Here is a 23,581-nt window from a genome sequence, read left to right as displayed (position 1 = left end):
ATGTTTGTACTTCGGTAATAGCTGCCAGCTAAAAACTTTACATTAGTGTAGCAAGATTGAATCAATGGCCCCAACTTCACCAAGACTTATGAACTCATTTGAATTGTTTTGTCAATAAAGACTTAAAATAAAGAAATAAGTTTTCTATTACTCAACCAATTCAAAAGCGGCATTTAAGGGTTTCTTCACTCCAGTTGTTTAAACCCAAGTTATCCCCCTCTTGGTCCAATGACAATAGTATGACAAGTGAAAAAGACTGCACAAAACCATCACAGTACAATATGTTTAATGTAATTAGCTTTTGATACTCCGTTTTCAGAACTTAACTGGAAATGCAGATTAAGTGACACCTATTGCGACTATGGAAATACTGCACCAGTATTGTTAGAACAGTATTGAACAAGCGAGCCAACAGGTTGCAGGATTCAAATAGCAAAACAAAGGCCAAACCCCCTTTTCCAGACATGCTGGTTTTACCTTTCTTTCACCCCTCTCTAATATAGCATCGATATCTTCATCTGTAATGTCACTCTCTTTAGAAGCAAACACATGGGTAGCACCGTGACGAATCATCTGCAGCATTTCGTCTTTCCCCAGTTTATTGAGATTCTGATCGACTAACCTTCCTAATAGAATTCAGTTTCAGTTAACAAATCAGTGCATAAATGTAAGCTTCATAGCAATGCAAGAGACACAAGTTCACATGTTAAAAAGCAGACACACAGGACTATAAATTGGAAACTATTGAGCCTAGTTTGTGACGTACTATAACTGGCTGTTCACACTTTTATTCTGTGGTAGATTGCACAGAGGGTTGTGTGTGTTTTTTCTTTGCATTGTTTAGGACCATTGCACCAAAAAGTAGGAATATGTATGACAGATGGTACAGTTAGATCCCTTCAGGCGGTAGGTCTTAATCTATTTTAATGATAAATTCATTAAAAAATAATTGACGATTAGAGAAGTTAGCTGTCAAAATAATGAAGTTTAATTTTAAAATGTTTTGCGGTGTTTGAAACTGAACAGGGTGAGATAGTACCCAATGCATTCACAATCCCCAACACAAAGTTTCTAATATCTGTGCCATACTTCGACCTGAATGGAGAAGAGTATGCAAGATAAATTTATGGAGTGAAAGCTGGGGATGATTTAAAGTTAATATATACATGGGACTCTGTTCTGCCCTCAACATGCAGTTTCCCACCCAAGATACAACCAACTTCAACACCCACCTTGCTGAATTACAATAGAGTCCAGTCTAAGTTTCATTTCAGCACGTTCCACTATTCTTTCCTCTACAGTGTTATCAGTTATAAATCGGAATACTCTGACTACTTTACTTTGACCAATTCTGTGGGCTCGATCCTAAAAAATAAAAATAAAATCAAGTTACACGGCAGATCCACACCATCAAGCGGCAATTTCAATGAACATTCCTCCACATATAGTTGTAAAAATAGCACAGTAATATATTTTACAGAAAACACTTTCTGCATTGAGAAATCAAAGAACTTCAAACAAAACCCCCATCGACCCCGATAAACAAAACCTTAATGCAGGGATAAGGAATAAAGCAACTTGCTAGTTGTCTCCAAGCCGATCATTAGCTGGCAAAGATACAATGACTGAATAGCCAGCTCCTGCATTAACAAAATAAATCCTCTCTAATTACTCAGTCAACATCAACAATTGTTGCAGCTGGCGAAGCCTTGCATTATTTAATTATTTGTTCTCCGATGCATTTATTGCAACACTGTAACTGATTGGTGGGTCAATGAAGAAATTGAGCAACTTGTCAGTTCACTTGGGGGGGGGGGGGGGGGGGGTAATGAAGAGTCACCACTGTGTTTGTGGACTGGAGTCATGTATTGACAGGTGCATTAGTGAACCGCTTGGACAATTGGTAACCCCTTTCCCTTTTGCTGCTCACTGTAAACTTTAATTAAAACTTCACAATTGAATGAGATTTGAACTCAAAAGCTCTTGTACATTAGGGATATCGCAAAGCATTTATTAAAATCAGTGGATTTGTTGTACTGTGGAAAACAGAACCACAGGTTCCTTATAGTGACCCCAAAGCATTATGAATCCTTCATTTTCAAACTCTCTCAATTGGAGTTTGAAGTTGATTACTGGGGGGAAACAGGATGTCCTGTCAGCTCAAATCATACCAGACCAATTCTGGAAACAACCGCACACACCATTCAATATAAGAAAAAGAAACAGAAGAGTTTTGCCAGTTCAGTAGAGCAGAGCTTTAAAGAAAACATGTGAGCAATACATGGAAGATTTGTGGGGGTGTCAGTGGCATTTAAAATGTTGCTTTATTAGTGCACTCGGATGTCAAAACCAAATTTGATAGTTATATATGCAACAGTGTGTGGCTTTCAGAACACAAATAAGTATTGCTCAGTAACTTACCATAGCCTGGAGGTCTACCTGAGGGTTCCAGTCAGAGTCGTACAGGATTACTACATCTGCTGTGGCTAGATTTATACCAAGACCTCCAGCGCGTGTGCTTAACATGAAGATAAACTTTGAGCTTCCAGGAGAATTGAAAGCAGAAATAGAATTCTGGAGGGACGAGAGAGAAAGGTTACGCTGGAACTGTACAAATGATTGAGATCAATCTTTTTACTATATTGCTGGAAAGTTAAAATTTTTAAAGTACAAATAGTTGCTAGATTCATAGAATTCCTACAGTGGAAAAGGCTATTCGGCCCATCGTGGCTACACACTCCCTCCAAATCAGTACCCTAACATGGGCCCGGGCCCCCCGCCCTATCCCCATAACCCCACCTAACCGTTGGACGCTAAGGGCAATTTAGCATGGCTAATCCATCTAACCTGCACATCTTTGGACTGTGGGAGGAAACTGGAGCACCCAGAAGAAACCCCCACAGACACGGAGAGAATGTGCAAACTACAGTCATCCAAGGTCGGAATCGAACCCGGGTCTCTGAGGCTGTGAGGCAGCAGTGTCACTGTGTTGCCCTAAACTGAATATATGTTCCTGGTTTGAAAAACTAGAGCCAGTTTTGTAACATTGTCTAAATTTCACATAGATAAAAGGGGTGGGAACTTTCCTCAAACAAACTTGGCTTTCAAAGCACAGACAACATACTTGTCTCTCCTCGTGTGGTGTCTGTCCATCCAGTCTACAATACTCATAGTTTTTCCACATACAATAATCTTCCAAGATATCCAGCACCCTGGTCATTTGGCTGAAGATCAACACCCGAGAACCTATGGAAATGAAGATCATACATCAGGATAATCTGTTGATCAGTAGCCCAGAACACAGTGCAGGTACAAAATGCTTCAAAACCCTGCACCTACTGAAGTGCAAAACAGAAACAAATTTCTGGTAGCATGTGCAGTAAGCTAGTCAGAAAACAGGATGCATAAATTAACACACATAACTGACTCCAATGTTATAATTCATACACTGTGCACTGCCCATGGCCTTTGACACAAAAATATATCCAGCTGCCTTGATCGATGGGAATGATTTCAAAGAGTTTATATTCCAGATGGATTCTAGGTAGTGCTGCAGTTTGGGCAGCAAAAACAAGCCCTCATCAAGAAACAGTTGCAATCTCAAACCATGTAATTATTCCATTAGCTTCTCCCAACTTTCAGAACATTTGGCTCCTGTAACTATTTTCACCTGGGAGGAGGATGGGGTATATCAAACATTGCAGAGGCCTACAGCCCTCAGTATTCCAGCTCTCCAATAAAAAACACTTAATGCTAAATTGGCCAGCTTTTTGGGAGCGCCCGGCCCCAGTGGATGTGTGTGTGGCAGGCTTTTTAAAATCATGCTCAAGCTTTCAAAATGTTTTACTCATACTCACTAGTTATATACTTGCTGTCCAAGTTTTTTTTAAAAAAATTAGAATATCCAATTTTTTTTTCCCAATTAAGGGGCCAATCCACCTACCCTGCACATCTTTGGGATGTGGGGGCAAGACCCACGCAGATACCATGCACGTGCAAACTCAACATGGACGTGACCCGGAACCGGGATCGAACCCGGGTCCTCGGCGCCATGAGGCAGCACTGCTAATCACTGCGTCGCTGTGCCGGCCTGATACACTGTTGATTTAAATAGTCATTAAAACCTGTGAAATAAAGCCAAAATACCATGGATTCTGCAAATGTGAAATAAAAACACCAAGTTCTGGAAGTACTCAGCAGGTCATGCAGCATCTGTGGAGAGAGGAGTTCTGAAGAGTCAATAGTTTTTTAAAAATATAAATGTTTTTTATTGGATTTTTGCACAGAGTATATGATGCGACCATCGATTCACACGAGACGGAGAGTTGAAGTGCACAGTGGTTGCATCAATTTAATCAGCTAGAACTGTGCCTGCTTGCGACTGCTCTGCACTGAGAGCCGCCTGCAGGGCAGCAGATCTATATACCTCCCCCAAGGGGGGTGGGGCCAAGGGCGGAGCCCACAAGGGCACCAACATGATACAGTGCGATGTAATGTGATACAATGGTCCATGGTTGGAGCCCATAAGGGCAACAACATAGTACAATGCAATACAGTGGTGAATAGTTGCCGTGATACATTCACCACAGTATATTTTGCCGTTATGTACTCAGGATATGACATATCTATATATATGTAAGTAGGCATCCGTTGGTGCCGACAAGGCACTCGGAGGGCAATCCTCGAGTGAGTCTGGTGCTGGTGTTGCCCCTCGCTTCTCCCGGTCGGATTTCGCCGCTGTTGTCTTCTTGTGCACGCTGCCGCTTCAGCCGGCCCTCCTGTCCTCCGCCTGTATTCTCCTTTTTCTCCGTTCCTGTGGATGTCAGGTCGGTTAAAGTTTCCGCCCGCCCCCCCCCGGCTCTCCTCTATTGCTTCCCCCCCCCCTCCGCCTTTGCTTTCCTCCTCCCCCCTGCCCCCCCGTGGTTCGCCTTTCCTTCCTCTTAGACTGAGTTGTCGTTCTCCCCCCCCCCCCCCACCCCCACCCCCCACTCTCCCGGTCTATCTCCCCCTCTCATGCTTTGGCTGCTTTCCCCTGGTTCCTGGCTATTCTTTTTTTTTTATAAATATATTTTATTCAAAATTTTTGGCCAACCAGAACAGTACATTGTGTATCTTTTACACAGTAATATAACAATATAAATAACAATGGCCAGTTTTTTTTAAAAACAAGAAATAAATAATATATAAACAACATCAAAATTAAAAAAACAAAACTAAATGGCAACTGCCTTGTCCCAAATAAATACTCTCCAAAAATACAATTCAACAGTCCAGTATACAATTACCTATAACAACCTATACATATTATACTTATACACTAACATCCCTGAGAGTCCTTCTAGTTCCTCCCGCCCCCCCCCCCCCCCCCCCCCCCCCCCCGGGTTGCTGCTGCTGTCTTCTTCTTTTCCATTCCCTCTATCTTTCTGTGAGGTATTCGACGAACGGTTCCCACCGCCTGGTGAACCCTTGAGCCGATCCCCTTAGGACGAACTTAATCCGTTCCAGCTTTATAAACCCTGCCATGTCATTTATCCAGGTCTCCACACCCGGGAGCTTGGCTTCCTTCCACATCAACAGTATCCTGCGCCGGGCTACTAGGGACGCAAAGGCCAAAATATCAGCCTCTTTCACCTCCTGCACTCCCGGCTCTTCTGCAACCCCGAATATAGCCAACCCCCAGCTTGGTTCGACCTGGACCCCCACCACCTTCGAAAGCACCTTTGTCACCCCCACCCAAAACCCCTGTAGTGCCGGACATGACCAGAACATGTGGGTGTGATTCGCTGGGCTTCTCGAGCATCTCGCACACCTATTCTCTACTCCAAAAAATTTACTGAGCCGTGCTCCAGTCATATGCGCCCTGTGTAACACCTTAAATTGTATCAGGCTTAGCCTGGCACACGAGGACGATGAGTTTACCCTACTTAGGGCATCAGCCCACAGCCCCTCCTCAATCTCCTCCCCCAGCTCTTCTTCCCATTTCCCTTTCAGCTCATCTACCATAATCTCCCCCTCGTCCCTCATTTCCCTATATATGTCTGATACCTTACCGTCCCCCACCCATGTCTTTGAGATCACTCTGTCCTGCACCTCCTGCGTCAGGAGCTGCGGGAATTCCCTCACCTGTTGCCTCGCAAAAGCCCTCAGTTGCATATACCGGAATGCATTCCCTTGGGGCAACCCATATTTTTCGGTCAGCGCTCCCAGACTTGCAAACGTCCCATCTGCAAACAGATCTCTCAATTGTATTACTCCTGCTCTTTGCCATGTTCCAAATCCCCCATCCATTCTCCCCGGAACAAACCTGTGGTTATTTCTTATCGGGGACCACACCGAGGCTCCCGTCTTTCCCCTATGCCGTCTCCACTGCCCCCAAATTTTCAGAGTAGCCACCACCACCGGGCTGGTGGTGTATTTCTTCGGCGAGAACGGCAACGGCGCCGTCGCCATAGCTTGTAGGCTAGTCCCCCTGCAGGACGCCCTCTCCAATCTCTTCCACGCCGCTCCCTCCTCTTCTCCCATCCACTTACATACCATTGAGATATTGGCGGCCCAGTAGTACTCACTTAGGCTCGGTAGTGCCAGCCCCCCCCTATCCCCACTACGCTGCAAAAATCCCTTCCTCACTCTCGGGGTCTTCCCGGCCCACACAAAACTCATGATACTCTTCTCAATCCTTTTGAAAAAAGCCTTCGTGATCACCACCGGGAGGCACTGAAACACAAAGAGGAATCTCGGGAGGACCACCATTTTAACCGCCTGCACCCTCCCTGCCAATGACAGGGATACCATGTCCCATCTCTTGAAGTCCTCCTCCATCTGTTCCACCAACCGCGTTAAATTTAACCTATGCAATGTAGCTACCTGGCTATTCTTCTCGTCCCGGAACAATCGGGTGAATGGCTCCCACGTTCTGTGGAAGCAGTCGTCTGACCATTTCATGGCAAATTTTTCTCCATTTGGAGAGATTCCGAGAGGTTGGACAGCCAGTCTGCAGCTTTAGGTGGTGCTGCTGACCACCAGCCGAACAGGATTCTACGTTGGCCGATCAGGGAGGCAAAGGCAAGGCCGGCTGCCCTAATCCCCAGAAATAGATCTGGCTGGTCGGAAACCCCGAAGACCGCCACTTTCAGGCATTGCTTCGAAGGCAGTCAAGTACTCCACAAGTCTGGGGCAGGACCAGAACATGTGGGCGTGGTTGGCCGGGCCTCCTTGGCACCGTTCACATCTATCCTCCACCTCCGGGAAGAACCTACTCATACGGGTTCTTGTTAAGTGGGCTCTATGTACCACTTTTAGTTGCTTCAGGCTGAGCCTTGCACAGGTGGGAGTTGACCCTATGCAGTGCTTCGCTCCAGAGTCCCCACCCTACCTCGATCCCCAGGTCATCCTCCCATTTCCTTCTTGTTGCGTCCAGTACGGTGGCGGCCCCTTCTACCAGTCAGTCGTACATGTCACTACAGTTTCCTCTCTCTAATATGCTTGCGTCCAGTAACTCTTCCAGTAATGTCTGTCGTGGCGGTTGTGGGTAAGTCCTTGTCTCCTGTCGTAGGAAGTTTCTGAGCTGCAGGTACCTTAGCTCGTTCCCCCTGGCCAGCTGGAATTTCTCAGTCAGTTCGTCCAGTGTCGCGACCCTGCCGTCGGTGTACAGGTCCCTGACTGTCAATGTCCCTCGTCCTGTCTCCACCTTTTCAAGGTGGCGTCAGTCAGTGCTGGTGTGAACCTATGGTTATTACAGATGGGAGCTTTGTCTGACATTTTGGTCAGGCCAAATTGCTGCCGCAGCTGGCTCCAGGACTGGAGGGTGGCTATCACCACCGGGCTGCTGGAGTGTTTTTTGGGTGGGGATGGGAGTGCCGCCGTGACGAGGGCCCGGAGGGAGGTCCCCTTACTGGAGGCCTCTTCCGCGCGCACCCACTCGGCTTCTGGCTCCTTGATCCATCCCCTTATTCGCTCGGCCGTCGCCGCTTGAAGAGTCATAGTTAACTCATCGCTGATGTGACTAGATCAGCTGAGTATTTCCAGCATTTAGTTCATTAAAACCCATGGAGATTTGTAACCCAAAACATCACAGCATGCAATTTGCTGTACCTTTGTTGCACACGTCAAATGCTGCCGTGCTAGGATCAATAATCATTTTCAAATTCTTTGTAGACCGTGTCGTGGAAAACCTTGCACGCTTACCAATGCCAAACATTACAAAGCCCCTTTCATTTACTAAAAATTCTCCCCTATCTTTGATTCACGTTTGATCAACCAGCCTGCAGCACAGGTATATTAGTGCCAAAGTTTGCCATCGGATTCGGAATACACAAATAACCGGGCAGGTGGTTGTTTACAGCCGATCTAAGAACCAGGATATTGCATTTTCTACTCCACTGGATTTCCTGATAAATTGGCTGGACTATACATTATAAATTTAAAGGTACCGAATTCTCTTTTTTTCCAATTAAGGGGCAATTTAGCGTGGTCAATCCACCTACCCTGCACATCTCTGGTTTGTGAAAGTGAAGTCCACGCAGACCCGGGGAGAATGTGCAAACTCCACACAGATGTGACCCGGGTCCTCGGTGCTGTGAGGCAGTAGTGCTAACCACTGTGCCACCCTATACATTAGTTTTTGTTCAATTCCTCCTGGTCTCAAGAGTCTCAATTAATTTGGTCAACGATTCAAGTTTGAGTGACCAGTACGTTCTTTGAATTTACAGTCAAATCTGAATCCAATCCTGCTCCCTCCCAAAATAGGACCTTTAATGTTAAGCCAATTCTCAATCCATTGAGACAATATCATATATTTCACAAATCATAAACCTTTCTATTTTAATTACTCTCCAATAACTGATGTTGTTGAATATATTCTCAAAATCCAATTTGCAACTCCTGGGTTATCCTTGTATTTTAGCTGAGCTATCTCAAGGACATCTCCGTAAGTTTTTTTGCATGTCGTACTATGTCTAAAACCATTGTGGATTCCAGTGTTTATTGCATATTAATTTATAACACCTTTTGGAATGCTTGCAATAAATTTCCCTTTAGGGCTTGACAATCGTAAATTTGGGCCTTTGAGTATTGAAGCTATGGTAGCATCGTGGATAGCACAATTGCTTCACAGCTCCAGGGTCCCAGGTTCGATTCCGGCTAGGGTCACTGTCTGTGCGGAGTCTGCACATCCTCCCCGCGTGTGTGTGGGTTAACTCCGGGTGCTCCGGTTTCCTCCCAGTCCAAAGATGTGCAGGTTAGGTGGATTGGCCATGATAAATTGCCCTTAGTGTCAAAAATTGCCCTTAGTGTTGGGTGGGGTTACTGGGGTATGGGGATAGGGTGGAGGTGTGGACCTTGGGTAGGGTGCTCTTTCCAAGAGCCAGTGCAGACTCGATGGGCCGAATGGCCTCCTTCTGCACTGTAAATTCTATTCTATCTATGTTTGCCATCCCCAGTCCCACATAGTCTAGTATTCACTGACTCTTGGAAGTACCAAATGACTAAATGTCTCCTTTAGTTCTTTTGAGGATTTCTGCTCCAGAAGCTGTGGAGATATTTTTCATCTTTATTGAAAGCCTGGAAGACATAAAGGGAAACAAAAGCCTTGTACAGGCCTGCAGCTGACCTTGTTCCTTCACTTTCGGCAGCAGTTTGTCCAATACCACCATTTTGCCACCGTTAATTACCAAGTGAGTATCAGTAGTGTAAGGTGGACCAGGCTCAGCTCCGTCAAACAGATAGGGGTGGTTGCAGCACTTGCGCAGTTGCATCAGTATATTCAATAGACGCATTTTGTCCATTTTCCCTGAGGAGTTCAGGATGTCAATGTCCTTCATTAATATCCTGGTGTACCTGTGAGCAAGGCCAGAATTAAAACTGGTCAGACAAACTTGGGCGATCAAATTCATTTTTTGTGTAGCTCAGCAGAAAAGCAATTATAACCTCAAATTATTGCTTTGTTCTAAAGGTATCCACAGTCCAACCCCTCTCATGTACCAGGGAACATGGTGCTCCATTTGAAACCTCACAAATAAAAAAAACCATATCTATTAACTAATATATACTTAACATTTTGTTCTTTGATAGAAAGTACAATTCATAAACTACCAGGGATAGAGGGACCAGATGGCCAACATTTAACGGAGTGGGAATATTCCTTTCCATGTAATTTGGATGGGAACAATATGAAGTATTCCTGGATGAAGTATTAGCAGCACAAAAATAGGCCATTTGGATCAACAACTCCAGATCAATGTTTATGATCCATAAGTCTCTTCCCACCTTATATTCCTTTCTTCATCCTGTGTTTAACAAACCTCCTGAAATGTATCAATGCCATGCGTCTCCTTGTGGTAGTGAGTTCCATACCAACCACTCTCCCAGTTTTTTTAAAGTTTTGCCTAAATTCCTATTCAATTTATTTGTGATTATCTTATATTTATGGCATCTAGACCAGTCTCATCTGAGGGAATGATATTGTGCTATATAAATGCAATCTCATTTTCTAGGGCATTGCTGAACAACTAGACAGGTGTCATTAATAAATTGAGGGGGCACCTCACTAATACTTAATCAGGTGGGTATCAATAATTGTGTTGTGAAATAGAAAGGGGTGTGAAAGAAGAAAACCCGAAAATGAAAAGAAAATAAGTTTTAAAGCACTGAAATAATCACACGTGCATGGCAACCATCCATGATGAACTCAATGATAATCTAAGTCTGTATTTTCTTTATGGCAAAAATCATTCAGTTGATTGAGACCTTACAGATCAGATGGCAGCAAGATAATTAATAGTAGGGAGAAAGCCTACTATTGGCACTTGGGTAAAATCACACTTGCTTACACTGGTGAACCTGTTCCCTTAGTTCTACAAATGCTTTAATTGATGCTTAAAGTGCAGTGAAATTTCAATAAATTGTCGCAAGATTATGCCATGCTTCACAATGCGACACATTAATATTCACAAGTTGTATACTCACCATTCCCGCTGCATTTTGCTAAGGCCTACATACATTTTGACTTCCTTTTTTGGTGGCAGGCTCTTTTCTACCTCAGCTTTAATACGTCGGAGGAGGAAGGGTCTCAATACCTAATTCAGGTTATAGAATACATGCTCTTTACACACTGATGATGCCCAAGGAGGTTAAGCAAAATAATGCAATATTACAAAAGCTGTACTAACAGTCCTGAGGACTGAGGTTAAAAACAAACAGTTCAACAAGCCATGGATTTGAGGCACATCCGCAGATTTGGGTTGAGTGTTCATGTACATGAAAGCATCTATAACTTCAGATTAGATCGACCGTCAACAGCTTTATTTTGCAACATAACAGATCCCAACTTAGAATCCAACCCTTTTTATGAGAAAGAAAGAAACCTTAAAGTCACTTCCCTCATTCTCAACAACTTGCATTTGTACAGCACCTTTAATGTAGTAAGGTGTCTACAGTCTGATCATAGGGGCAGTTATCAGACAAATTGTACACTGAGCTATCAAAAAAACCATTGAGAGATGAGCAAAACCTTGGTCAAGAGTTTTTAAAAGAGTGTCTTAAAGGAGAATGAGGTAGAGAGGCAGAGATTTAGGGAAGGAACTCCAGTGCTTTGGGTCTAAACAGCTGAAGGTCGACCATTGGGGATGCACATATGGTCACAATTGGAGCAGCAAAAATATAGGAGGGCTATATGGGATTTAGAGATAGGGAAGGGGTAAGGACATGGAAATATTTGAAAATAAGGATGTGAATTTTAAAATTGAGGTGTTGCCAGACCAAGAACCAATGGAGGCCAGTGAGCACGGGCTGGACAGAACCTGGTTCACGTTAGCAGCATTTTTGATTAATTCAAACTTACACAGGGTGCAAGCTGCGATGCTGTTTAGGAGAACCTAGTGGTAACAAAGCGGTTGAACAAGGGTTGGTGATGTTATGGTGGTGGATGTAGGTGGCATTTGTAAGAGAGAATATGGGGTTGGAAATGCAGCTCCGGCTCAAAGAGGATGCCGTGGTTGCAAAGAGTTTGGTTAAGCCTCAGACAGACAGAGGGATGGCTAGGGATTGGAGGTTTCAGTGTGAACAGGAGACACCCCCACCCCCATTTCAGCTTCTGAAAAAGTGGATAGACATTTATATAAACAAAAATTATTCTATTTCCCATAACCTGCACCGCCCCTTTAATTTGAAATTCAGCAAGTCTTCTTAATCTGTTAGCAGGTCTATTAGAGAACCAGCATCAATTATAATGCTCTGATCTGGGCGACTCGTCAGCATCTGCAATTAGAACAGCCCATGGGGGTGTTTAATGGGCCTTGTTTCCAAGGGCAAGTGAGGGGCTCAATAAATGGTGACAGGAAAAAAAGCAATGAGAGAGTAAAGGAAGCTTAAAAAAACGCTCTCCTCCTTCACCATATTATGTAATATCTGAAATGATTCAAATTATAAACGTCTGGGTACAACGTCCACCCCAACTAAAAATGTCAATGGTAGTTGCTTACATCGATTGAAAGGCAATTATTATCTATTTGTGTTAACATTAATATTATGGCATCTTAAATGCCATGCTTACTTCAAGCACCAGTTGCTGGAATGCAAGGACATCTTGTAAATGTTCAATTAGCTTTGTGCTCATTAACATTTCAAATCCACTCCAAATGGTATGCAATTGAACTGGGCAGAAACCATTCTTGTTACATGGCAATAGAGCCAGCACTTAATTCTAGTGCAGAGTGGGTAAGTCACACGTGCACAAGTGTGTTTGCAAGAAGTGGGGGCAACTGTATTAACTTTATCACTCTGTAAAGTTTGTTAGTCAAATTAATTTTTCATTCACATGCAGTAACTCAATCATAACACTGCTAGGATAAACATTTAGTGGCATCCCGATGCTCAGTTTTAGGTATTAAAATTATTGATGCATAAATTAACAGTTCAAAAACCTACCAGAATAGGTTGGGAATCATGCAGCAACTAACTCACCTCTTGACTCCCAAAGCCTGTCCACCATCTACAAGGCACAAGTCAGGAGTGTGATGGAATACTTTCCACTTGCCTGGATGAGTGCAGCTCCAACAACACTCAAGAAGCTCATCACCATCCAGGACAAAGCAGTCTGCTTGATTGCTACCCCTTTCACAACATTCACTCTCCACACCACAGGCGCATAGTGGCAGCCGTGTGTACCATCTACAAGATGCACTGCAGAAACTCACCAAGGTTCCTTAGGCAGCACTTTCCAAACCCAAGACCACTACCATCTAGAAGGACCAGAGATACCTGGGAACACCACCACCTGGAGGTTCCCCTCCAAGTTGTCCGCCATTCTTATTTGGAAATATATTGCCGTTCCTCCACTGTCACCCGGTCTAAATCCTGGAATTCCCTCCCTAACAGCACCCACCCCTCAGGGACTGTTGCGGTTCAAGGCTGCAGCTCACCACCACCTTCTGAAGGACAGGTGATAAATGCTGCCCTAACTAACGACATCCACATCCCCTAAACAAATGGGGGGGGGGAAAATCGCTGTTTCTTCAAGTCAGCCCCAAACCTACCCACAGCACATTACTTCATCAGAGTTTAGTTTTTAAACAATACTTCTGATGGCGATGAGGCCTGAATAATTTTGCATTTTGCTGATTCATCTGTATCACAATACAGATAAAATAAGAAACTAACCATATGCAAACGTTCAACGAGCTTCTGGTCTCCAAAACAGTTGTTTGTGTCAAACCAAGAATCAAAGTCCTGCAAAAGAACAAAGAACAGGCTTTGGTCATTGAAACCTGAAAAGTTTTAACATATGTTGTTACTTCCATCAAAGGTCTCAATTAATAAATTGTTTATTACTGGAAGCGCAAGAATGGCAATGAAAAAAAAGGTAACATTCGAATTAGATTGTTCATAAATAATTTATCAGACAACAGATGCACAGCTGCCCATAATAACTGATCCATTTCATCTGGTAGGTATGTAAGCAATTTGACATGGAAAATCAAAATCATACTTTCTCCCCTAGACTGCGTACTTCCAACTCTGTAACAAGCCACAGCAACATCCACACAAGGAAAATGGTCAGTTGGCATTAAGTTATAAATGTAGCTTTTGTCACTCTAAAAAAACTGAAAACTAAAAAACAGATAGCTAATTAATGGATTGAGACGGATAGATTTAAAAAATAAATTTAGAGTGCCCAATTCTTTTTTTTCCAATTAAGGGGCCATTTAGTGTGGCCAATTTATGTACCCTGCACATCTTTTTGGGTTGTGGGGGAGTGAGACTCACGCAGACACGGGGAGAGGCAGAAGACAGATAGATTAGATACAGATAAAACAAGTTATCTGACCAGCATGCTTGTAATATAATTTTCAATTGTGACACAAGATGGCAGTGTTGCTCAAGTGGTCAGGCACAGAAATGAAATATACTTCGGAGCTTGTTTAAGGCAATGTGATACGGAGCATCAAAAATGGACAACTGTGGCTTGAAGGGCGAAAGGACCAGACACTAACAACTGGTTTCTGCATCCAATTTTCTGCACTTGCAGAGTTGGTGAATATGATCCTCAGAAAATGCAGGCAGGTGAACAAATTAGTACACAGACTGCCACCTTTCAGCTACCTGGCTGCTCCCAATGCAAGGAACTACTGTAGCCCACACCACCCTCCATCAGGTTGGAGAGTTTCACCCTACTCGGTGTTTAAAAATTAAAATAAAACACAACTCTGTAGCATTCGCTCATGCCTTCCAACAAGAAATAAGTTTAGTTCGTGTTTAAACCTTAGACTAATGGTAGTCACAATTAAGTTGATTTTCTCATACTTACAGCAGATGAATTGAAGACATCTGGGAGGAGAAAGTTTAGCAGAGCCCAGAGTTCATGCAGGTTGTTCTGAAGTGGCGTACCCGTGAGCAGTAATCGATTCGTTGTCTTGAATTCTCTCACTATTTCAGACAGCTACAAATTCAGCACATTAAAAATGTTACTGTACAAACATTACTGTACATGTTCAAATCATGTTCCCAGCACCACAACTGTACATTCAAACTGAGCTTAAAAGACCATTGATCCTTTGTGTATTACATCTGTGATTTCTCCCATGTGTTGCCATATAGTGGCACCAAAGGCCAAATACTTTTTGCATTAGGAAGCAAAAAGCAAGTGCAGTAATGGTACGCCAGTATTGTAGATGATTATCTAGAACTCGAAAGACGGGAATATGGGTACTTCCATGTCCATCCTCAATTGAATTACATTTCTTTCAAATCGAAGCAATAGTTATGGAAGGGGGCGGGTGGTTAAAAGGTTTTTGAAACAATAGGACATTAAGGTCTGAATAAGCAAAAATTAGATTTTTAATTCAAAGATTTCCACTCCACTCTCGTGCTAGCTAGTTTTAAAGTCCAGAGATCAACTATCAAGTCTCAGGATACAACAGTAATTGATTGTGCAATAACGCTCCCAGAAATCTTTGAACCCCTGGAGTAACTTAGATCATCAGTATGAATATTCAGAAATCATTTGTCCGTATTGGATTATGTGAGATTACAGCACTGCTTTCCCCAAGATTGACATACCATTAGTGACAATAAATGGCCTTCACAGCTTGGCTATTAAAGCTGCGATGGAATTGTAACGGAAGAGTGAAAGAAACAGCAAGTAACAATCACTGTATTAAACATGATTGCATGTTAGCACTGAAAGTTCATCACTTTCCTTCATTTCAAAATCTCTATTCCTGGTCTCCTTTTCCGCTTCATTATCTAATTCACCTTGCAACTGTCACTTCCATCCCCACTGCATTATTTCTTACGGCTCTTCATCATTCCATTACATCCCGTCTTTTCATTCCCCTCTCCAGGGAGAACAGTCGGTAGCGAACCTCTGTGCCACATTTTCTGTCTGGCCACAGAAATAACTGCACCTTGCTCGAAAATAACCTTACGCCAAGATACATTTCAAGAACTGCAATAATACCGCCGAGAATGTGGCACCACCAGCTTTAGTTGCTCTTTGCCACAAATCAAGTCTGCACTGCTCCCCAATTCATCTTGAGATGAGCCGGAAGGTCTTGCCTTTACTACAACAGTAGCCATTGCCGTAAACGGATGGGAAAGGGAAGAGAGCAGAAAAAAGGGAAGGGAAAATAAACTTACTTTGGATTTTTCATTTTTGATCCTGTGGGCTTCATCTATAACCAGATATCGCCAATTAAACTTTTTGAAAACTGATTTCTCCCTGATCAGCATTTCATACGATGTCACACAGACATCCCACTCCCCAGGAAGGAGGACATCTCTGATGAAAGCAGCCTGATAAAGTAACAAGTGGATTAAGTTTCAGTTTTTAAGAACACCAGGTTATTTATTTTTCCAGAATGCAATTAAGATATAGTAGAAATAGATCTTATGACAGGTATTAAATTGGCCTAATTCAATCAAATAAAACACCGGTGGGATTTCCCAGCCCCACCAGCTGTGGGCACCGTCATAGGCAAGATGGAAAAAGGCGATGGTCGGCCAATTGGCTGCTCTTCAAATTTCCTGTCCCACCCACGACTTGACTTGCCGCTGGCAGAACTGGAAAATCCTATCCAGAGTGCTGCAAAGCGAATATAGAGCAACAAATTATAATATATTTGAACATGTTTGCAAATTTACTCTCAAGATTATGTGCAGGGCTAATCTCTGATTTTAGTTATGCAGAGCAAAGAAAAGCCGATCCCCTTAGTCAGTCTCGCGGAACCTTGAGGACTGACGTTAACACAGGCGACAGATCCATTCTCCGCGTGTATATTGAAAACCTGTTTTTCGAGAAAGTGAACGTAAGTAAATGCAATACAGTGAAAGGTGGGACTAATATTAAAGACTGAACAATGCCCAACTTCAAAATTTAAATGTTTTTTCAAAATTGAACCCCAGGCTTTGAGCCCTTCATTTATTGTAATTTTATTACAAAAGTGCTTGTTTACACAAAGCTAAAATGCTAGTTGTTATTTATTCTGTGATTCAAACAAGGTAGTCTAAAATTTGCTGATATGGTTTATGGGCCAGTGATCAGTTATAAAAAATTATTGCAGGAAAATCTTGTTCCCTTGTGAAGGTAGTGATCCTCTCATCGCTGTCCAACAGACGCCGAATGCCCTTTGGTACCTTGCCCGTACAGCTAACTTTTACACACAAGTTTTGACATCAAGTGCTGGTGGACCATTTAATTTCTATTTGGAAACTGACAGGATGTCAAGACAACAGCCAGCTCGCAGACCCCTGGCTGTTTTTTCTCATGCCAATGCTGGGGCAGCAAGGGTAGTTGTATTTTCCCAACTGGGATCAACCAACTCATGACAGAAGAGCCAACATGTATTGCACAGCTTACTTCCACAATGTGCAATGCATATACAAATTAAACTCCAGGCATCAGTTGCATTGTCCAACAATATTTTCGGGAACATAAAACAGTTCTTACCCTTTGTTCCTTGTCACCTATTAAACAAATGGCTCGAAAAGTTGGTATCCATCTATTGAACTCGAGCATCCAGTTGTGCAGTGTAGATTTAGGGACTAGAACCATGTGAGGTCCAGGAATGTTTCTGTAATGTTTCATGTATCCAAGAAGAGCGATAGTTTGCAAAGTCTTCCCGAGACCCTGTTAAACAAAGTACAATTAAGTCTCTTAGAACTAGAGACCGTTCTTTGATCAGGGTTGTCCTGACACATTTCTGAAATGTACTGGAATAAAACATTTGGTCCACCAAGTTTGTCCCAAAATTTAATTAGATCATGGAGTTTACATCGTAACTCCATTTATCTGCCTTGGTTCTATTTCCCTTAATACTAATCTAATAAAAAAACCTCGGTCTCAGTTTTGACAGGTCTAAACTGACGACGCCCCAGGATTTTTAAGTAAGAAAAGGAAGGTTTGGGTAGGGTGGAGGAGAAAACAAGTGTTAAAGGGTTCCGTTAATCTTTGTATGACACACCAGTGAACTGCTGGGAAAGTTACTTTTCCCCTATTTTCCTTATCAAATCCTTTCATTTAAGCACCTTAATCATAGAACATCCTTAATCTTGAATATCTACGCCAAACAATTGTTATGTCCACAATCGATAAGTATTCATACCATTTCATCTGCTAGGATACCATTAATGCCATTCTCATATAAAGAAATCAGCCAATTCAGTCCACGGATCTGGTAGTCTCGGAGCTTCCCTCCTTTTATATCTGTGGAAGAGATCCCAATCAATTAGAGCCTCCAACATTGCAAGAGCTTGCACAGAATACAGTTTAAGGGAAAATTAAATTGTTGCCATGACCAACTGTATTACTGTATCAGGAACCATTTAACTGAAAGCATCATGATAGCTCGAGACAACAAAAAACAAGCAGCTCAATCAAATAGGCATCAGGGTCCCAATGTTTGCATAAAGAATGTCAGCATTCAGATGCAGATCCAAAACAAAGGTGCCGATTTTGTAATGAGGCCACCACCATTCCATAGCAGCTAAATTGACCATTAAAATAAGGCCAAATAATATACAGAGACATAAACTGTTAAACAGAGTACCTAAACTTCACTAAGGCAGATATGAGTTTGGGAGGGCCAGTGTGGTAGGCAGAAAGAAAGGATGACGGTGAGGAAAACCAGTTTACTGGACCTTAATTGCTTTGTAAGAAATCACTGCATGGCTATTACAGGGATTTCTAATTTGTTACGACTGGAGAAATACCTTTGGGGAGAACAGGTTATTCAGCTCACCACCTCATAGGAGAAGAAATTGCTCATGTCTGATGTTCAACATCAAAAGGAGAGCATGTTACAAGTTCACAATCTGTATAATCCAATTATTCCTCATGAAAATAATGGTCCATTTTAATGTGGCGCATACAAATATTAAGATTGTAATTTTAAAATGGCTGCCAGTGCCCCATGAAAAATAAGATGGACCCGTTTCCACTCAGTTCCTTGTGAACACTGGTTGAGAGGGCAATGCAGAATAAAATGTGCCAACGGCCAGGGCAAAGGGCTGATGTATGAAGCAGGTATGTCGTACTGGCATGAAGGTGATTTTTGAGCTTTATCCTGCATTTTATCCATACTGAACCCAATCACAAAATACTCAATATTGACAATGTTGTCAGAGTCAGAACATTTTAAAATGTCAAATGATGAGGTTGAAGTGATCCTGTGGTGTCCATCACCATTAGCAGGCTATTCCATTAAAAAGACCCCTTGTGCCAGTGAATACAGCCAATTAAGCCAGGAGAATGACAGGTGCTCTGTTGGGTTTGAAGATTTTATTACAACAGTCGCAAATGCTCCCCCACATGTCCAGTTGTGACTATTTTGACATATTGAATACTGCACAACATGAATGGTGACTGAAAATGTGAAAGCAATTGGGAAAAGGTAGTGAAAACTTAGCTACATTAACTCATGTATGAAATAATGAATAATATGGCTTTACATACATGATGGGGATTCTTCAAACCTTGTGCAGACATTGGTTGTCTTGCTGTTTTCCGAAAGTAGTTCTTCATCCTCTTCCTGTTCTGTACGACGATGCCGATAGCTAAGAAGTAAAAGTGAATTGTTTTGTGCGAGGAGTTCTAAAAAGTGCAAGATATTTTAACACTTGGTGACTAAGATGCTGCTTCAACTTTAAATAGCAGAGAAACAGTGTAGGCCATGTAGCCTAAGGCACACTTAGTTAGATCATGCCGCTGTTGCGTCATATCGTTCGATACTGCACCCAGCCAAAAAAAAAATCCGTTGATCTCAATTCAGAAAATTTTAGTTGACCTGGCATCCACGGTCTTTTGGGGCAGATATTCCCACCGAGTGGGACAAAATACTCCCCAATTTCAATCCTAAATGGCCTAGTTATAATTTTAAGTCATGACCCCCTGCGCTGGATTTCCCAGGAAGGAATTGTTCTCTGTATCTACATCAAATCTCTCAATTATTTTAAACACCTCAATGAGGTCACTCCTCAACCCGCAATACTCAAAAGAATGAAAGCCAAATTTATGGAATATATTCTCATAACTTCATACTTTAAGGTGTCATTTTGGTTTAAATGGACTATATCCCCCTCCCAAGAACAACATTACTTTCCTGAGGTTCTGTGCTCAGAATTAAAAGCAGTATTCCAGCTGGGGTTTGACCAAGGCTCTGTACGAATTCCTAATTTGCATCACAATCATTTTGAGATAAATGCCATCTTTCTTTCAGCAGATTTCATTGCCTTTTCGTAACAGTGCAGTAATATTTGTGTATGGAAACACAAATTTCCATGTTGCTTCTCCACAGCAACTAAACTTGTAGAAAACACGCAGATGTGTCTTTCTCAGTTCCAAAGTGGAAGGCTTTTCCACACTGAACTATCCTTGTCACAGTTCTGCCCACTCATTGTCTATGCCTCTTTTCAACTCCTTCATATGATCCTAATTTATATTTGCTCCTAACTTAGTCTCATCTGACTCACTTTAGGTACCTGGGGGTGCAGGGTGCCCGGGGGCCGGGGGGGGGGGGGCAGGTACATTTCTAGTTTGGTGGGGAGAGTGAAAGCTGATCTGGCAAAGTGGGATGGTCTCCCTCTGTCACTGGCGGGTTGGGTACAGGCATTTAAAATGAACGTGTTGCCGCGATTTCTGTTTATTTTTCAATGCCTGCCGATTTTCCTGCCAAAGAATTTTTCAGAGATTGAGGGAAGGATTACTTTGTTCATATGGGGAGGGAAGGTGGCCAGAGTTAGAAAGGTGTTGCTACAGAGAGAAAGGCAGGCAGGGGGTTTGGGTCTTCCGAACCTGATGTATTACTGCTGGGCGGCGAATGTGGAGACGGTGCAGAGCTGGGTCAGAGGGGTTGATTCCCAGTGGGTCAGAATGGAGGCGAGTTTGTGCAGGGAGTCGGGATTGAAAACTCTTAACAACAGCGCCGCACCAGATAGCCCCGGGGAAATACTCTGGGAGTCCGGCAATAATAGCTTCATTGAGAATTTGGAGGCAGTTTCGCCAGTTGAGGGCAGGGTCAAGGAAAATGCCGATTTGGGGGAACCACAGATTTGAGCCAGGGAGTTGAGATGGAAATTTTCGGAAATGGGAGAAGGGGATTAATACACTAAAAGATTTGTTTCTTAGGGGTCAGTTTGCAGGATTGAAGGAGCTGGAAGCGAAGTATGGGCTGAAGCAGGGGGATTTGTTTAGATACATGCAGGTTCAAGATTTTGCCAGAAAGGAGATACAGAGCTTCCCGGTGGAGCCGGCCTCCACATTGCTGGAGGTGGTGCTGACGACAGAGGGACAGGAGAAGGGGGTAGTGTCAGCGGTTTACGGAGCTATTTTGGAAGAGGAGAAGGCACCACTGGAAGGGATCAAAGCAAAGTGGGAGGAAGAGTTGGGAGAGAATATGGAGGAGGGGTTCTGATGTGAGGTGCTCCGGAGAGTGAATGCCTCCACCTCGTGCGCGAGGTTGGGGCTGATACAGCTGAAGGTGGTATACAGAGCACACCTCACGAGGGCAAGCATGAGACGATTCTTTGAAGGAGTAGAAGATGTGTGCGAATGTTGCGGGGGGGGGGGGGGGGGGGGGGGGGGGAAGAGAGAACGCTAATCACATTCATACGTTTTGGTCCTGTCCAGAGCTAAAGGATTACTAGGAGGTTTTTAGGGTAATTTCTAAAGTGGTGCAGGTGAAACTGGACCCGGGCCCCCGGGCGGTCATATTCGGGGTGTCGGACCAGCCAGGGTTGGAAACAGGTGCGGAGGAAGATGTTGTAGCCTTCGCCTTGTTGATCCCCCCCGAAGGCAGATCCTGATAGGTTGGAGAGCAACCTCTCCACCCTGTGCCCTGGTGTGGCGGGGGGAACTCCTCGACTCTTGAGAAGGTTAAGTTTGAACTGAGGGGATGGATGGAAGGGTTCTACAACTCATGGGCATTATTCATTATGCACTTTCAAGAACTGTATAACATCGAACATTAGTTGGGGCGTGTGGGTGGGAGGGTTGGGGGGAGGGGGGCTGTGTGTGTTAATGGCGACTATGGGTGATCCCTAATTCCTTTTTGTCATTTGTTTGTGTGAACATGCGGGCTAATGTTTGCGGTTTGGTGGGAGGATGGGATCGTTGTTATTGATATGGGGATTGACATATTTGTTACCGATTATTGCTTGTGGGTGTAAATTTGGGAAAAAATGTGAAAAAGGAGAATAAAAATATTTTTAAAAAAACTTAGTCTCATCTGCAAACATGGTTGAAGCAGTAGAGAGTTGTATCGGTAGCACAGTGATTAGCACTGTTGCTTCACAGTGCCAGGGATCCGGGTTCGATTCCCGGCTTGGGTCACTGTCTGTGCGGAGTCTGCACGTTCTCCCGTGTCTGCTTGGGTTTCCTCCGGTTTCCATCCACGATTCCCGAAAGACGTGCTTCTTAGGTGAATTGGACATTCTGAATTGTCCCTCAGTATACCTGAACAGGCGCCGGAGTGTAGTGACTAGGGGATTTTTACAGTAACTTCATTGCAGTGTTAAAGTAAGCCTAATTGTGACACTAATAAAGATTATTATTGAAAGCAGAGGCCTGAAAACCTCAAAAGGAATGAAAGCTTTAGTTCCACCATTCTATTTTGATCAAACATCAACACCTCTTTGGCTTTAAAACGCGAGGAACACTTTCAAATATTTTTAATCAGTAAGTGACTCAAGGGTTATGGAGATAAGTCGGAAACTGGAGTTGAGGATTATATCAGATCAGCCATGTGCAGCATGGTGGTGCAGTGGGTTAGCCATGCTGCCTCATGGTGCCGAGGTCCCAGGTTCGATCCCGGCTCTGGATCACTGTCCGTGTGGAGTTTGCACATTCTCGCCGTGTTTGCATGGGTTTTGCCCCACAGCCCAAAGATGTGCAGGCTAGGTGGATTGGCCACGTTAAATTGACCCTTAATTGGAAAAAATTAATTGGGTACTCTAAATTTATAAAAAAAGAAAAAAATCAGCCATGATCTCACTGAATGGAGCAGACTCGATGGGCTGAAAGGCCTACTTCTGCTCCTACATCTTATGGTCTATAGTTGAAATCACACAGAATTTGCATCATGAATCCAAAAACACATTGCCTGGAATATATCTTACTCTCCAACAGACAGAAGTGTCTGTTTCTCATCTTTCTTTACTCGAGGGCGCCCAGGTTTCATCTTTAAAGGAGACGTTGGAGTCTTCTGTGCAGCTGGTTGGATGAAGTGGGCAAAAAGCTCGGTCTGTTGCAGCAGATAATCAAATCGATTTGACCGGTCTGTTTTCTGCCAAAGAAAAGAGTATGTTAACAAGAAAATAAAGCATTGAGAATCACAGTGTGCAAACATTTCTCATTTAATCTACAGTCAAAGGAAGCAGTTTTCCTTGCTGGGGACGGAAAGTTTAAAATTTATTTTTATTTTTTTTTATTCCCCTTTTTCACATTTTCTCCCACCAACAATAAATAAGCATAACGAATATGTCAATCCCCATATCAATAACAACGATCCCATCCTCCCACCAAACCCCAAACATTAGCCCACATGCTCACACAAACAAATGACAAAAAGGAATTGGGGATCACCCATAGTTGCCA

At 43.2% G+C, this 23,581-nt stretch overlaps 1 protein-coding gene across 4 annotated transcripts in view; it reads right to left on the bottom strand.

Moving 5' to 3' along the window:
• LOC140408354 (SWI/SNF-related matrix-associated actin-dependent regulator of chromatin subfamily A member 5) overlaps positions 1-23,581 on the bottom strand; it is a 54,731-nt gene that overhangs the window by 11,970 nt on the left and 19,180 nt on the right. For all 4 annotated transcript variants that reach the window (XM_072495439.1, XM_072495440.1, XM_072495441.1 and 1 more), the window contains 13 exons: positions 23,104-23,270; positions 19,445-19,545; positions 18,096-18,196; positions 17,441-17,620; positions 16,132-16,287; positions 14,801-14,932; positions 13,654-13,722; positions 10,963-11,072; positions 9,608-9,834; positions 3,125-3,246; positions 2,422-2,574; positions 1,233-1,365; positions 478-626 (listed from right to left, as the gene is read on the bottom strand). In XM_072495439.1, coding sequence (XP_072351540.1) covers positions 478-626; positions 1,233-1,365; positions 2,422-2,574; positions 3,125-3,246; positions 9,608-9,834; positions 10,963-11,072; positions 13,654-13,722; positions 14,801-14,932; positions 16,132-16,287; positions 17,441-17,620; positions 18,096-18,196; positions 19,445-19,545; positions 23,104-23,270 — 1,800 coding nt within the window. The remainder of the gene's footprint in view (positions 1-477; positions 627-1,232; positions 1,366-2,421; positions 2,575-3,124; positions 3,247-9,607; positions 9,835-10,962; positions 11,073-13,653; positions 13,723-14,800; positions 14,933-16,131; positions 16,288-17,440; positions 17,621-18,095; positions 18,197-19,444; positions 19,546-23,103; positions 23,271-23,581) is intronic.

The sequence above is a fragment of the Scyliorhinus torazame genome, chromosome 3 (genome assembly GCF_047496885.1).
Source record: "Scyliorhinus torazame isolate Kashiwa2021f chromosome 3, sScyTor2.1, whole genome shotgun sequence".
Classification (NCBI taxonomy): domain Eukaryota; kingdom Metazoa; phylum Chordata; class Chondrichthyes; order Carcharhiniformes; family Scyliorhinidae; genus Scyliorhinus; species Scyliorhinus torazame.
Note: the sequence above shows the minus strand (reverse complement) of the source record. Positions and strands in the feature narration are given on the sequence as shown.